The sequence below is a fragment of the Schistocerca nitens genome, chromosome 8 (assembly GCF_023898315.1).
Source record: "Schistocerca nitens isolate TAMUIC-IGC-003100 chromosome 8, iqSchNite1.1, whole genome shotgun sequence".
Classification (NCBI taxonomy): Eukaryota; Metazoa; Arthropoda; class Insecta; order Orthoptera; family Acrididae; genus Schistocerca; species Schistocerca nitens.
This window is the reverse complement of record NC_064621.1, coordinates 259183755-259198281: the sequence shown is the minus strand read 5'-3', so window position 1 is coordinate 259198281 and position 14527 is coordinate 259183755. Positions and strand designations below refer to the sequence as shown.

General features: G+C 35.6%; 1 protein-coding gene across 1 annotated transcript in view; it reads left to right on the top strand.

Moving 5' to 3' along the window:
• LOC126198558 (arrestin domain-containing protein 17) overlaps positions 1–13698 on the top strand; it is a 58357-nt gene extending 44659 nt beyond the window's left edge. The window contains exons 6-8 of the mRNA XM_049934984.1: positions 1317–1569; positions 5163–5336; positions 9650–13698. Of these exons, the coding sequence (XP_049790941.1) occupies positions 1317–1569; positions 5163–5336; positions 9650–9786 (564 nt within the window). The 3' untranslated portion in view covers positions 9787–13698. The remainder of the gene's footprint in view (positions 1–1316; positions 1570–5162; positions 5337–9649) is intronic.
• The last annotated feature ends 829 nt before the right edge of the window (positions 13699–14527 follow it).

The window sequence follows — 14527 nt, the reverse complement described above, 5'->3', positions numbered from 1 at the left end:
GTCAATCGAGGTATACTTGGACTCAATGATGTGAAATGGAAAGAAGATAGGGATTTCTGGTCAGATGAGTATTGGTAATATCAACAGCAACAGAAAATGGTATAATGGGGGTAGGATTCATTGTTAATAGGAAGGTAGGGCAAAGACAGAGTTGCTGTGAACAGTTCAGTAGTAGGATTGTTCTCATCATATTTGGCGGCATCACATCATATTCAGTGGCATTCTGGCTCAAGATGCTGGAGTTGGCGGTCATGTGTGCTTGAGGTGCGCTTGCTTGCATGTATGAATTGTGTGTGTCTCTCTTTTACGGATGAAGTCTGTGGCCGAAAGCTTTTTGTAAGTGTCTTTTAACTGTGCCTGTCTGCAACTTAATGTTTCTTCTTTACGGTAAGTAGCAATCTGTCTTTTCTTATATTGTTGTAATTCATAAATACTCTCATTAAATTCTTTGTTATGTAAGGATAAAAATGAAATTGTTTGTCAGGTGTTTGATATTATATTGAAGTGCAGGATAGTTTGAAATAAGAATGATCAATTTATCATTTTTTTTATATGTTGAGCATTAAATTAACTTTGCAGGTAATGTCTGATATCAACTGTGAAGCAACAGTCATTTGCAGGCCTACTGCATGAACACTGTTGGAGGTCTGTGTGCAGTGTCTGATTTTCTTTACTTTTCCTTTCTTTCTTTTTTCTTTTTTTTTAAATTTATGGTTTTAAATCAGTTATACATATTATTAACAATCATTATTTATGCTTTGTATATTGAAATATGTGATGTCAGTGGTTACTTTATGTATTCGTTAATCGTTCTTGTTTAAAAAAATCTGTGCATTGTGTGTTTTGTCACTTTAAGTATATAACTTTTGCTCGTAAATGAGGTTTCGACTATTGCCATTATGAAGGCCACCTCATGATCGTTAGTTGGATGGATATGACATGGGCTACCATTCCTGACAAAATATGCTGCACTTGACATAGCAGTCCATTAACTGTGAGGAATTGACTAGTCTTGACATCAGATAAAAGCTACATGCTCCTTTTTTCAGTACTTGATACTTGCAGCTCTAGCTGAAAAATATGTGACATACAGCTAACCTAAATTTGAAAATTGACAGTCTCTAAACTGTCTCATTCCATGCCATTTAAATATGCATTCATGCCATTTAAATATGCATTCAAATAATCCATGGAACGTGCAACTAGTCCTTTGTTTTCTCTTCAGGTATACATACATTCCTGGTTGTATACTTCCCTTTTCTGAAGGAACCAATTTACTGGATTTTAGTTAAGATTACTTTTTCTTAATTTTACAGGTTGAATGCAAAGTGGCGGGATTCTATCATAGAAACTTGACAGTAAAGACACCTATCATACTTGGAAGCATCCCACTGGCATCCTACCAGTCACCTGTTCCATTGCAGAAACCAGATAGTGAGAACAATGGAGCAATCATTCCAGATGGCCCACCCACTGACCCGAGTGGTGACCACCATCCACAGTATGGACCTGCTGGTCACCAATCCCCAGGAGGGTTTGCACAACCACAGTGGGGCCCTGCACCTCCAGGTGAGTATTTGTTAGTGGTTTGATGTTATGTGGATCATAATTGTGATCTCTCTCATGATGAGGAATGTGTCATTTAACATTATGATACACTTTGCCAGTGAAGATTATGGCAATTTGCTTCACATGATTGTTTCAAGCCTCTCCTTTTTTTAGGTTCATCTAGGAGGAATTTTTAAGTGAATATGATTCCAATTTGTGTTTGAAGTTAATTGTATTATTTCTAGATTCTTTTTATCTCCTAGTAAGTGGGGAAAGATTTTTATGGCTGAATACCTCACTCCTTCATGGCACACTAAAGCTGAATGATGGACAGTGATCGATGTTACATGCTATGAACTTAATTGCTAGGAATACATATTATTAATTAACAGAATGCCAGAACAAACACCATAATCAACTTTTTCTGTTGTTTGTTTGAGTGTGTGCGGTGAGAGTTCCAAGTGCATAGATTTGGAGAGCACACATTATGAAAATCTTAACTCTGTTACATGAAGAAATTCATGTTACCACCATATGGCGTTTTTAGTAAATAATGCTTTATTGAAGACTAGTTTTGATACAAGTTCCATTTTCAAGTCTACAAAAAAATACGTTATAATAAATATCTTGGCAGGATAAGTCAAACATTTGCCCTGCAACAGGCAAATCTTAGACCTTTTAATATGTGCCATACAACTGTGACAGGCCTTTGTCATTACATATGATTTGATGTGGAGAATATGTGACAGTGGTACAGATGATTCTGATGTAAACTTTCTTTACCGAAACAACTGTTACCTCAATACGTCATCTTCTGTGTTAATCTAGCCCTCTGATACGGAGAGGTCCTCATGGGTGGGATCAAGTTTTTTAACCATCTGTATGATAATGTACATTAGAGTGCCTGGTATCACACCCTGTAGCCATTCACCATGGTAGGCCCTCGCTTGCGAATAAAAAAAAAAAATCGTATTTTTGAGTTACGTGCTAGAGCCTTAAAATTGATAGGTGTTCATAAAGTGGTGCTATTATGTAGGAGTTATCGTGTTAGCCTGCCATGCAGGAGATTGCGGGTTTGAACCTTGTCAGATACTTCAATTTTTTTTATTTATAAGTAGTTATCAAAATTACTTTAATCATAATTTGTATTTAGTGAACTGGTTTAAATGTAATTTTTTAAAATTTGTATCCCTTTGTCACATCATCTTGATCACTTTTTGTATTATTTTTGATTTAATTTTTTTCTGTCCACTCATCTTAGATTTTCATCCATATTATTGCAGTCATTATTTCAGTTCCTCATTTTGCACATTTATTTGTAATCCATTCTTTCGTTTAAAAGTTTATCTTGTGTTACTTTGTCCAAAATGCAACAGGAATTTGTGTTTTAGTGTTCATATGACAATTACCACCCAAAAAGATGCACGTGTTGTACGTAATGAATAATACATATTTGATGACGCCAATGCACAGCAAATATAAATAAATTATTTTGTCTTTTGTTTTTTAACCTACAAATTGGCATTTTTAAATCTATAAATATTGTGGTAGGTAAATAAAAATAATTAAAATCAAATGCATAAAGATTCCAAATGAAAACAGTATGACAAAAATGGGTCTGAGCACTATGGGACTTAACATCTATGGTCATCAGTCCAAAAACAGTATGATAAGGAGAAAAAATAAGCGCAAATGAAAAAGGTAACACAGCGATTAAAATGACTTGAAAAGAATTAGAAATTTAATGTCACTGTGTGTCGACAAATTACTCGCAAACCAGGGCACACCAGGGTGAATGGCTGCAGGGTTGCCGCCTTGGACCCTAACCTGTATGGTTGCTTCACGAAATAATGTACATAGAAAGGTAAATGTTGACACTAGTGTGTGAAATGACATGATGTTTTACTGAAATCAAAGAAGTGCATAAAATGGTCAACAGATTGCAGTTCATATGATACAAAAACAATAATTAGAATAACAATTTTTTAGCAAAAATGATGTTCTTGATAATAAGTGCTCAACATGTTGGCCATCATTCATCAACAATCCCTATAGTCGAGCGACAGAGTTGTGAACAACACTGTATAGCATATCAGTAGATATGGTGATAGATTGCATCAGATGTTGTCTTTTAGCATCTCTAATGAGGTCAGACAACTTCCAGCTTCAGGTAACCCCACAACTGATAATCGCCTAGATTGAGGTCTGGGATGTGGGAGGCCAGGCATGATGGAAATTGTGGCTCAGCACACAATCCTCACCAAACTATGTGTGCCAGGTATCTTTCACACTTGTAGTAATATGGGGTGGAGTTCCATCCTCCATAAAAGCCGTACCTTCCAACAAGTGTTTATCAGCCAGGCTTTGGATGATGTGATTTTGTACCTGTGTGCTAACAGTCTGAAAAGTAGCACCCCACATTTCCTTGAACAAATGAATTCTATCATGATTGATGTGGTAAATTTACACCACACAATGACTTTCTCATCATTCAGTGGAGTGTTTTGCAACAGTTCTAAGATTTTCAGTAGCCCAAATTCTTTAGTTGTGGGTGTTGACGGATCCTGGGATTGTGGAATGGGCTTTGTCTGTCTACAACATGTTAGACAACCTTTTTTTGTAGTGCCCAAATTGCAAATGCTGTCTGTGTTACAAGATCAGTGGCTAACAATTCATAATGACACTGGATTTTGTACAGATAGCATTGGAGAGTACTCCCTAATGTGTGGAATGGTGGTGCAATGTGCGACTTCATGAGTGCTACCTCACCATGTGGAGATCAACCCGCTGAAGTCTGCATTTCATCCTCGACTGTCCGAGCAGCAGTAGCACTTGTGTCTAGTTGTCCAAGTCAACATTCCACACTTTCTGGTGCATCTGACTCCCTCCCTCATTACAGCACATTCTCTCTCTACAGCTCATTTGATACACAATTCTCATGCAACGTGTTGCTTCCCAGATCCATATGTTGGCCAATTTTTGCACTGTTTTGCGGTTCTGGAAGATGCCATGTCATTTCAGGCACGTGTGTTAAATTTTACCCCTCTGCCTACATTATTCTGTGAATTCATCCATTTTCAAATATTAATGGACTTTTGGGTCAGTGTGTATAAATGGAAATATATGTAGGTTGCTGGCTACTTTGCAGAAGTGAAGCTTTCTGCCCCTCAGATAGAAAACTATATGAGAATAGATCACTGCTTGCCAAATATAAGAGGCAGTGAGTCGTGATCAAGTGCATAGAAAAGGACTATAACATCTGAGCTACAGCACAGACTTTAATGAAGATTAGTTAGAATTTGGCAGGACATGTGGACATAGTTGATGGACCAAGGAAGTTGTTTTCTAGATTGAAATAGTTAAGAGAAGTCCAAGATGGCGATGTAAGCATAGGGTTGGTTGATGACATTAGAAAACATACAAGGACAATATGGCTGTGTACAGCTCACGACTGTAATGCTTGGGAAAGTGTAGAGGAGGCCTTTATCCAGCATTAGCTGTCAAATGATTTGCTGCTGCAGATTGCAATTATGATCCATTCAGTAAGTCTTTTACGTGTCGGGAATGTTATCTTAGCTGTGAAACTGGCTAAATTGAAACTGTTTGCTCTCCAGGTCCTGCAGTGTCTCCTGGAGGACAACCTCAGAATCCACAGTGGGGCCCTGGCCCAAATGTCAGCCCATCTGCACCACTCCCTACTGGGGGTGCTGGTGCTTGGGTTCCTCCAACTGGGCCCCCTCAACCAGGACCACCTGCTGCCCCTGGTGGAGCTCTGTACCCTACACTGCGTGAGTAGCTTCCAGTATTATATCCACAGTGTTCTGGCATCTGCAAGAATATAGAAAAGTTGCAAATCAAATAACAGTATGCATTGGGATAGATTGCTACTCACCACAGGGAGGAGGTATTGGTAGGTATTGAACACCAGAAAATCACGTGTAATAGTAGAGTGTTAGATTTTTAGTTATCAGACAAAGTCTTTCATTAGACTGCATGCACCCCCGCCCCCCTCACACACACACACACACACACACACACACACACACACACACCTCTATGTGGTGAGTAGCACTCTCTCATAATTAACACTGTTATTTCATCTGGGGTCTTCCTTTATTTGTTTCAAATGAAAGTTAAAACAATAGTGTGCATCCTTAACTGCTGCCTATTTATTAAAATAAAATGTTGACATTCATGTTTGATTTTTACTGTCAATAAATATGGACACATACACTTCTTTAAAAAGTTCTTTTTAACTGGAAAAATAAAAAGCTGTTTGGCTTGTTGTGACATGACCACTACAAAATATAAATTTTTTGGTTATATAAATGTTAGTGAACTCTCTGATGCTGCCCATGGGTCTCACTTCTTTAATGAAACAATCCCTGAAGGATGTAACTGAGGGTGGGATACTGCTCTTGTGTTATAAACATATGACATTCTTTAATAAAGCATCAAGGTGGTAAGAGTCTATCTGTTTGTGATGCAGTGAAAAGAGGATGACATTTGATGTGATTGTGGACAAGCTTTATAGACAGATTTCTGCAATAGACATACCAAATTTTCAGTTGATGTACTTGAATTCTCAGGCACATCAGCTGGTGGGACAGGATGCCCTGAAATTGAAGATCTGAAATAAAATAAAATCAGTAAATTTCAGTCTGAGGAGATAATTAAGACAACATAAAATTATGCTCATGTCCCTCAAAACTGTTATCTTTTCCAATGGCTTATCTGTGTTTTTTTTTTTTTTTTTTTTAAGTTGATGATCTAAACTTCAGCATATGTGACTTCATTTGTCACGACATGAACTGTTGAATTATTCTCTTTATTGTGTAAAATAAATTTGTTTAAGCAAAGGACAAAGGGTTTATACATTAAATTGTAATGGAAATTTGGTGGAGAGTCAAAAATAGACAAATCTCTATGGAAATAATGTTCAGCATTTCTCCTTGCGTCTGTTGCCTTAATTGTCTTTAGTTTCCAGATGAATGATTATTTATTGGTCTCTTATCTTCTGCTGCACAATTTTTAATTTTTATTTACATGATAGATTGTCATCCACTGAAAGATTTGTAACTGCATGTTGATACAATAAATTTACAAGTCAAATATGTATTAAAGAAAACTGAGAAGTCTGCTTTAGGTTTTCAGTATACATATTCTTCTAGGAACAGTCAATAGAAGTGATAACTAATCTAATGCAGTGCATTTCATGTGATAACCCAGCCAACAAATAGGTAGAATAGCAACTGCTTATTTTTTGAATCAGTAGAGAATCTACAATATGTAAGAGTGTTGTAGGAATTCAACAGGCAAGATGGAACAGTGGTAACAGTGCTGGGTTGTTCCGAAGAAATGGGCCCAAATTGTCATCTGGTATTCTTATTTTTATTTACTGCAGTTTTCCTAATCACTCCAGAGGAATGCCACCATAAATCATTCAGGGAGATCATAGTCAATTTCCTATCATATCTTTGTCCAGCGATGATATAATGCATGTCACATTTGCCTAATTTTGAAATTTTTTTTTATCCAGCTCCAGAGTAATTTTTTTCTTACACTTCTCCTAGTCTTCAGTTTGGAGCAATTTTTCTCTAACACTTACTTGCCTAACCTGTATTATCCTTGTCTTTCCTTTGATAAAGAAACTATCTGTATTTTTGAAAGCTGGCGATTTCATAGTTTATTTTTTTAATATCTTTGCCTTAGGTGCTGTGAGTCATAATTATACATTTGTCTTCTTTACCCATTGTCCACAATATGATTTTGCTTGAAAATTAAACTGTTGTCTTTTCATTACTTTCTTCAACGCGTCTTTTAATTTCTTTAGCAACTATATTAATATTCTAACTTTTTTTGTTTCATGTACTTTTAAGGGATACAATTTCAGTGAACTCTCATATTTCTGTTCAGATATACCCATTTATTATGGTTGCCATAAGTTAATGACCGTGATGTATATCATTGTGAATTGTGCAACCCATCTTCATAAAATTTCTCATTAGTTTTGTGGTTGCTACTGAGGCAACTGCTTGTTGGTGAGAAGTGAAGCTGTAAATTGTGTATCTATTTCTCAGCAAAGACATAATTCAAAGAACCTTAGTGCAAATCATTGTGTCTTGAATGCAGTTAACTGCCTGAACTCCAGTTTTACTCTTCTTAGCATCAAAAGCTTCCACTGCAAACTGCTTAGCTAGAATGACAACTTCATAGAAACTGAGAGTATCTGATTTTTCAGTACTTCATTCATTTGTTTTTGTAATATGTCATCTGAGAATGCACAGTAATTTTACTATCAAAAAGTTTAATACGTAACAAAACAAATAAAATCACAAATCAACTTACATCTTTTACTACATTTTTTACATAGTCACCAACTTTCTCAATACATTTTTGCCATTGTGGTCACAGTTTCAACATGCCCTGTTTGTAGAAGTCCATGTGATTGGATTATAGCCATCTTCAGACTGCTTATCTCACTTCTGCATCTATCACAAAGCATTGGAGGGCCAGAAATTTCTTCATGGGACCAAACAGATGAAAGTCCGACGATGCAAGGTCCGGACTGTGTGGTGAATGCTATATTACCTCCCACCAAAGTTTGGTGATTTCCTCCTGAACAGAAGCAGCATGGGGGTGAGCATTGTCATGAAGAAGTTTCACACCGTTGGCATTAATATTCTGGCATTAGTCACGAAAGGCACAACACAACCAAAGTTTTAATATAGGCTGCAGCATTCACAATGGTTCCACATTCAGCAAGTCCACCAGTAACACACCATGCAGATCTCACAATACTATCCCAAGCACTTTCCTAGCAAGTTGAGTAATTCAGAATTTTTTTCGTAATGTGGAACCAGTATAATCCCATTCCACACAGACCTGCTTGGTTTTGGGCACACAACTCATCACTAGTAACGATTCCTTTCAAAAACATGATGTAACACATTAAGTGAACCAGGCTTGTCATTCACTGGCCCTTGTGGTTGTCAGTCAGGCTCTTAGGCAACCAGCGAACACTTACTTTACGAAATTTCAGTGTGTCATGAACAATATCGTACACCGCACCATAGGAAATCTTGAATTACTAAGATAAGAGTCACAATTGCTCACGCCAGTTATTCAAAATTGCTGTCTCAGTGGCTCTGACATTCTGTGGGGTTGCAGCTGTTACCGGCTGCCCAGAATGTGGCGAATCAGTAAATTTCACACAGTCCTCTTGGAAGAATGCACACTATCTGGAGACATTGTTACAGTCCATTCAGTCGGTACTCCACATGCCACACATATCCTTATGAATTTCACTCAGTTTATGCCCTTCGGCCCACAAATACTGAACTACACATCGCTGTTCTTCACAAGTTGATGACCATTTTTGTTTCGTAGTTCAGGGTTCTTTTGATAGAACTGCACATAAAAACAAAATACCCTCTGTAGCGCAAACTTCAAACTATATTGTCATCAAATTTCAGCATTCCAACTGCAATACCAGGGAAGAAAAAAATTGTAGTGCATTGCTTTCTGATCTTCCCTCATACTTCCTGAAAATCACCGGAGTAGCAACTGAAATCTGTTTTCTACAATGTTCATTAAGTCATGCATATGAAGATTGAAAAAGCTCCATGTTATAAATAACATTTGTAAATGGTGAATTGCTATCTTGTCAAAAATACACTACAAGAACCACGACTGTAGTAAAGTTGTAAAGTATGTAGTTTACTACAGCAACCAGCGCAAGTACGGTTTTCAAAAGTTTATTGGTTCAAACTGTTATTGGTTTCAGGTTTACTGCAAATCCATCCACAGATGGAGCGTACAGATTTTTTTGCTTTCCTTCTGGGGCCTCATTTTGTAGTCATTATTAGTTTTGTGTGGTAGTGTAGATTCCTGTGTGACAGATTCTTCATATATTTGTGTTATACATTTTAAAGTTGACAGATTGTGGCATGTGTGCTATGTGTAGCAGGAATGATAATTTGTAGTTAGGCAGTTTTGGACTATTCCTCTCTTCCTTAAGAATTTTTTAAAAATGTTTATTGGTATGCTAACAGCTTCCCATGTTTACCACAAAGCTAACAAGTTTTTATTTTCGATACAGCACAACCCATGTATGCTGAGGGGACTTTTGGTGGTGCAAAAAATATTCGAGATGCATCTGACAACCAGTACACACAAGGATCTCAGGAGTTCACTCCACGTTATCCAGTGTACAACTTTCAGCCACCTCAGCAATGATTTCAAAGAGGAAGAACATTTTTTTTTACAATAATTTGTATTGCTCTGAATGTGATACACTAACATAGCTAACATCTTTTGTCTAACATGCAATACCATACTCTTGTAAATGGCACAAATGTTTTCATTTTTTATCGTCTGGTTGTTGGGACAAGCTTTTTATAATCTGACATAACTTCATAAACATCAGTGAAAACTCTTATACCAGGAATCTCAGATTTTTATTTGCTTTGAATACTAACTTAACAGATTTACTGCTTTTTATTTCTTTTACATGTGTACAGAATGAATTTTTAATTATTAACAGCTTTGTAGAAGCTAAAAGTGTGCATACTGTTTTTTTTTTTTTTTTTTTTTTATACAAGCATAGTCAAGACTGTTCACATATTTGTATACAAATTACTTTTAAGACTTTCTTTCAAGCTAGGAAATTGTTTTATAAATGTTGCAAAGACCAAATATGAAAGAATATGATGATACACGAATGTGAAACTGTTAAAGTAAGGTACCATATAACTTCATCAATATTTCATCAAACAAAGTAAATAAATACTTCTTAAACTGAGGAACTTTACCCTTAAGCCTTACCCTCAGGTTATCATGTAACCCTATTTGTTTTTTGCTGCTGTTCTGTCATTTCCTTTTCTGGTATACTATGTAAAATGTTCCATTTCACACTTACGGCAGCATCAAAAAACTTTTCATTTACTTATGTAGATCTGCTGTTACAACTGTTTGTCTGTTCTAGTACACATATTAGATGTCAAATTGATGCATCATACTCACAGGCAAAATTTAATTGAAATTAATCTGCTTCTCTCAGATCCATGTTACAAGTAATAATGAAAACGGGGCAGAGAAAATATGGTATATGTTGCATCTTATCCCTCTTGACACCAATGAATAGTTTCGTGATGTGTGTGTGTATGTTGTTTGCAAGTTATAGTTTCTTACAGAGAAATAGTCATCATGTTAGAAGTGGTTAGTTTATCTTATGTTATTGCTACTTAATTTTATCTTTTAAATATGTAGTGAGAGAAATTTGAAGAAGCGTGTGCTCATGAATACCACACTTACAGCAACTACAATATTTTTTCATGTGTGGCTTACAGAGTACTAATTGAACCTGATATTTCACAAGCTTTTGTTAATATTATTAGTTATTTATTATTTGGGAGAAAAACCTTGTAACTTAAGCCACAAATTAAAATTATTGTATGCTAATGCTCCTTCCTGTAACTAATACTTCAACCTCCCTTAATATTCCTTTTCCATTTTTTTAAATGTGGAGATCAGCCTTCCTCAATTATTTTTGTCAAGCCAGCATCACAATAAATCTCTCTCTGCTTCTTTCTCCTCTTTCATGGCCTTCCATTTTCATTTTATCTTTTTCATAGTTTCATACATTCTGCTCACAGTTTCATACATTCTGCTCATCAACTGTTTGAGCCAATAAAAAACTTTAATATTGTCAGTGATACCATGTTTCAAACACATTTTTTATGCTCACTAACCATGCTAGTTTTTCCATGAAAGTAGGACAAACAAGAGAGGAGTAAGTTTTTTCTGGCAGCTATACCGTTACGCCAATATTCTGAGTCTGATAATCACTACTTTACTGTGAAAGCTCTCTACAGTGTAGTTCTTTCTGCTTTCTTGCATACTACTAGCTATCTGTTGGCAGATATTTTTAACTGAGCAGATGAATGTTTGAGGAGGGCCTCTATACAGCCTTCCTTCCAGTCTGTGTTAAGTGAACCTCATGAATCTTCCAGTTATTTGACCATGATGCTGATAAAGATGAAATAGTCCTTGAACATACATATCCTTATGTATAATACTTTGTATACATGTGTGCACCTAAACTTTTGTTTCCATATACTAAATAACAGATCTGACCCTTATTCTGATTTTATACTCATTCATTTCAGTGAGTGCGAATATGTTTATAAGCACAAACTTTGTATAGGGCATTCCACAAACATCAATGAAAAGTAAGTTGCAGAATCCCCACTATGCAGCCAAACCAAAGCAAATAAGTTCTCTGTGTGAACAAAATTCTAGACATGCACAGTTGATTGTTTTGTAATGTGTTTATTGCTTGTTATTTAGAAATGTAGTAAGGGTTTTGCTAAGCAGATGTACCTAAATTATCAAACATATTTTGAGAAAATTGTACAAGATATGACAGCTTATAACATGTCCATAATTTGGCATGTTTTATTATGAAAATAACAATGTTCCTACATTTATCAAGAAAATTAACAAATATCTTGCAGGATTCATTAGATCTGAAATGGCTTGCATAATTTAATTTTGTTATATGTAGAGCATTTAAAATATTATAAATGACTGAAAATGAAATAACTGACTGATGAAAATACTCTGATTTCTCACTGTGATCTTATATTAGTTGCTTCTTTTATTCAGAAATAATTTGTGATGAATGAATCTGAAACTGGAAGAAAAAATAGTTATTTTTGACTGAAAGATCATAGTCTATATTCTTATGTTATAGATTTTGCTCATTATTTGTCCATTTGTTTTTTAATAAATTCAGTGTATTTCACCATACTGGTAAAAAATGTTAATAATTATTCAAATTTTAACTTCATGGTCAATTATTGTTATACCTTTTAATAGTCATAAATACAAAAGCTTGTGTTTTAACTCTGCTCAGAGAATTATGTTTTTAGTGACAAAATGATATATAACATATATTATGAGATGGAATTTCTGACCAGTAAGATGCACTAAAATTTTTAGTACTGCATATAGATACACACAAAAATACAAAAAATTATCCCGTCTTTTGGAACTATTGGTTCCTTACTCAGGTAGGGAAGAGGTACGGAGGGACAGGAGTTGAATGTTAGAAAGGAATGATAGGTTCTCAGACCCCAGGATGAGTGTGACCTGCCAGTTGTGAGGACAAGGGAGACAAAGATGTGTGTACCGGCTGTACTAAAATTTTTCATCTCCTGAAAATAGGAACTGGCCAGCAATTCTGCCTCATAATTTTATAATTTCACAAGTGAACTCTCATTTTGATACATGTAATGTATGTTGGTAATCATAATATATTTTATGACCTGTTATGATGGATCCACAATCCACTTGTCTCATGTGTAGCAAGCAAGCTGTACTGGCACTAACGAATTTTTCTGCTTCATACATATCTGTTTCTATAACTTTTGTGCATTAATAAGATTTATGGATTTAAGATTTACTCAGCCTTTAAATGCATACTAACAAAGCATTTACCATGTTTTTCAACAGTTAACCGAGACTTGAGCACAGGTATTTTTTTAGATTTTTGTGACTGATCTGTATAACTTGACATTTTTAGAGTTTGTCATTATCTTGTCACTGGTGACATGTTATCTGCTTTAGCTTGGTACTAGCTAGTAGCTTGTGTTACTTTAGAATGGTTAAATTTTTGTGTGGAGTGTTGTTCCCACACACAATTGTTTTATATTGCTTTTCACCTTTTGTTTGCATCACTTATATTTTGATATGTAATATGACTGTTCAACTGGTCAGAAATATATGTATACTTCTGTTATTTGTCATTATCTAATTTTTATTGATGCAGGACTCTGCTCTGGAATTACCAAAGCAGGATACATAATAACATGGGTTATAAATGGGCAAGGACACAACTTTGGTGCTATTAGTTCCTGTTTTGTATGTTAGCCGTGTAACGTGAAGAACCTGTGGTAATAAGCACAAATTTTGCAAGAATATGGAAATTGATCCAAGGATACACTTTTATGCCACAGCAAATCCATGCACACTATTCACACTTTTGAAGTCTGTGGGTTTGGATGAGATTAACAAGACTCTGGTGAACATTTTGCAGCTATATGTTAAATGTGACCTTAAAGAAATAAAATGCAAATTTCCAAAGCATCTTATGAGTATAGCCTTCTTAAATTAATGTTTTTTCCATTTCTTTGACACAACAGTGCAAACCTTAGTCAGGGTGCGTATATCATTCAAAAACAAAAAATGTGTTTTACTTGAAGTAATTTAAAACTGTTGCTTCACTGAATTTAATTGCTGTTGCAAAGAAGTGTAATATTAATTAGAATTACTTTGTGCTTTGCTGATGAGAGAAGGTTGATAGCAATACAATATAGGTATATATAATAAAGCTAAGTATAAGGCGCTAGTGGCTCGAAGGTTGGATCAGTGAAAGGACTTTGAGAGGAGAGAATAGATGTATAAAGATGCCAAGGAGGATAAATAAATCATTTAAAATTCTTGATAAAATTATACTCAGTATGCTTCCAGAATGAAATTTTCACTCAGTACTGGGGTGTGTGCTGATATGAAACTTCCTGGCAGATTAAAACTGTGCTGGACCGAGACTCGAACTAGGGACCTTTGCCATTCGCTGGCAAGTGCTCTAGCACTGAGCTACCCAAGCACAACTCACGACCTGTCCTCACAGATTACTGGCGAAATTAAGGTTATGAGGACATGTTGTGAGTTGTGCTTGGGTAGTTCAGTGCTAGAGCACGTGCCCGCAAACATTAAAGGTCTTGAGTTTGAGTCTCAATCTGGCACACAGACGTAATCTGCCAACAAGTTTTATACAGAATATAGTTAAAAAAAGCAGCAGAGAAATACAGGTAGTATGTAAATTCCAGAGTTGCTCTGTCAATCTGATTACATATTAACATATGCGATCAGAATCAGGAAATGTAATAATTCATCTTACACAAATAATTTGCAG